We start from the raw sequence: 2,128 nt of genomic DNA, 5'->3' as shown, positions 1-2,128 counted from the left end.
CCATACAATGTATTGTTGGCTATTGCTACAAATATCCCCCAGCGACTTAACACTGCTTTTGTGCTCCAGGCTCACAAGTAAAAGTATTACGATTATATCAGCACACTTTTATGTTGATTCAGTGATCATATACTATGCTAAAAGATTTGGATGCTAACGAAAGTGTTTATTTTTCTGCAGAACACTACCAGCACCACTGGTTCCCCGACAGGCCGCAGAAGGGATCCGGTTACCGCTGCATACGGATCAATCACGAAATGGACCCTCTGATTGGCCGAGCGGCCGGTCGAATTGGACTGACCAGCGGGCAGCTTTTCTCGCTCCTGCCGCGGGAGCTGACGCTGTGGGTCGACCCGTACGAAGTGTCCTACCGCATCGGCGAGGACGGCTCCATTTGCGTTCTCTACGAGGCCGAGCCGCCCGTCTCAAGCCCCGCCCCCTCGGCGTACGACCAGACGGCGAACTGCAAAAACCGCTTCATGATGAGCGGCCGGACGAGTCCGCCGAAAAGCTACCTGATGATGGTGTCCAGCTGAACGCACGCGACCGACCGACCGCCAACGAGAGTTTACCGTTCCCGCGACTTCACGGCCTGATCCTAATCCTTTATTTAAGATGAACTTTAAAGCACTGGTTGTTACGCGACTGGACGACTGACTCTAGAGATATTTCGGCACTGTGACTCTTGTTTGTTTTTATGATCCCAAAACAGGTTTTGGGTGTTTCCACTGGTGCTCGCGCGCGGTTTTACCGCAATTACGATGATACCTCACGAGAATGTAAAGCAATTAAGGGCCTGAAACATACTTATTTCTATAAGCTTACAAAGGTTCTCTTCAAACTCAACCATGATGATGATAATAATAAAACTAGTTTGCGCTTTATAGCGCCACCTGTGGTGGCTTCGAGAATGCAACGTATTTGCGTTAAGTACGATTCAGGTAATGCTTCATATAATTTCTGCAGGAGCTGCTAACGAGAGCTGTATATATCAAATATACTTTAATACAATGAACAAACTCCCATAATCCCCTCTTGCCTTAACCACAGCGCCACCGCTCCCTTAATAAACGTCACTGCCTGGCTCTTTAAGTCTTACTGTGCAATATTCAGGCAATACGCTCTTGAAACGAGTCGCGCGGACTGGAGGCTCCACCGCTGGCGGCTCTAGTGGAAGTGATTGTGTTTTCCCAGAATGCTTTGCGTGTGTTGGTTGGTTTGGGGCGTGAGTGCTAGCAGAGACTTGTCTGTAGCACATTGCGGGCTGCTGAGCAGCTCGTTTACTGTTTTAGATGTAGTTTGTAAGCTATTTCCGGAGCAGAGTTGCTTTTAATGTACATTTAAAAAAAAAAATGCATTTGTGTAGATATAGAGCTGTACAGTCGATTTTTATTACAATAAACCTTTTATGAATGAAACGCTCCTCTCTCGCATGCAATATTGTATCATGGTTTGAAGTGCATCTAATTATGTTTATCTAAATGTAAATTTCTTATTATATTTGTACACTTATTACACATGCGCTTTTAATTTTCGGCCTTGTATACTTTTTTCTTTTCATACACTTTATGCTGTGTGTACACAGTACAGATTTCATTCTCATTTTTACTTCTGTTTAAATTAGTTTTTCTGTATTTAAATATGCAACAACCATTTAAAGACAAAAACTAGTTTTGCTGTGCTTGTATGACAACAAGATATCGTAAAACAACCGAATTGTGCTTTTAAAAAAAGGATAAATCACTCTAAAATAGACTTTTTCCCAACTCAGCTGTACGTTATAAAATGCTAAGTGTCAAATTATTGGAATGAATTAAATCTTTCGTGTAGCTAAATTAATATTAAACTATTAGAATTAGTTGTGAGTGACATTTAGCAACATGCTAACGTCAAACTCTTTTGAAGTCCATTATGAGCAACAAGTTATTGTCAAATTATTGAATTTAATTAAATCTTAGGTGCAAACTAATATAAAGCTATTGGAATTAGTAATTGAATTGTGATGTTATCAGTGCTGGGGAGTAACTAGTTACATGTAACAGAATTACGTAATTTAATTACAAAAATGTAACTAATCTGTTGCAGTTGCTTAAGAAAACAAAGGTGTAACCAATTTACAGTTATCAAA

General features: G+C 41.0%; 1 protein-coding gene across 3 annotated transcripts in view; it reads left to right on the top strand.

The window, feature by feature from the left end:
- Positions 1 to 1,418, top strand: part of LOC107671524 (protein BTG2-like) — a 2,090-nt gene extending 672 nt beyond the window's left edge. For all 3 annotated transcript variants that reach the window (XM_016464448.1, XM_016464449.1, XM_016464450.1), the window contains one exon: positions 181 to 1,418. In XM_016464448.1, the coding sequence (XP_016319934.1) occupies positions 181 to 536 (356 nt within the window). In that variant the 3' untranslated portion in view covers positions 537 to 1,418. The remainder of the gene's footprint in view (positions 1 to 180) is intronic.
- Positions 1,419 to 2,128: the final 710 nt, after the last annotated feature.

This window comes from Sinocyclocheilus anshuiensis, unplaced genomic scaffold (assembly GCF_001515605.1).
Source record: "Sinocyclocheilus anshuiensis isolate Anshui unplaced genomic scaffold, SAMN03320099.WGS_v1.1 scaffold4498, whole genome shotgun sequence".
Taxonomy (NCBI): Eukaryota; Metazoa; Chordata; class Actinopteri; order Cypriniformes; family Cyprinidae; genus Sinocyclocheilus; species Sinocyclocheilus anshuiensis.
Note: the sequence above shows the minus strand (reverse complement) of the source record. Positions and strands in the feature narration are given on the sequence as shown.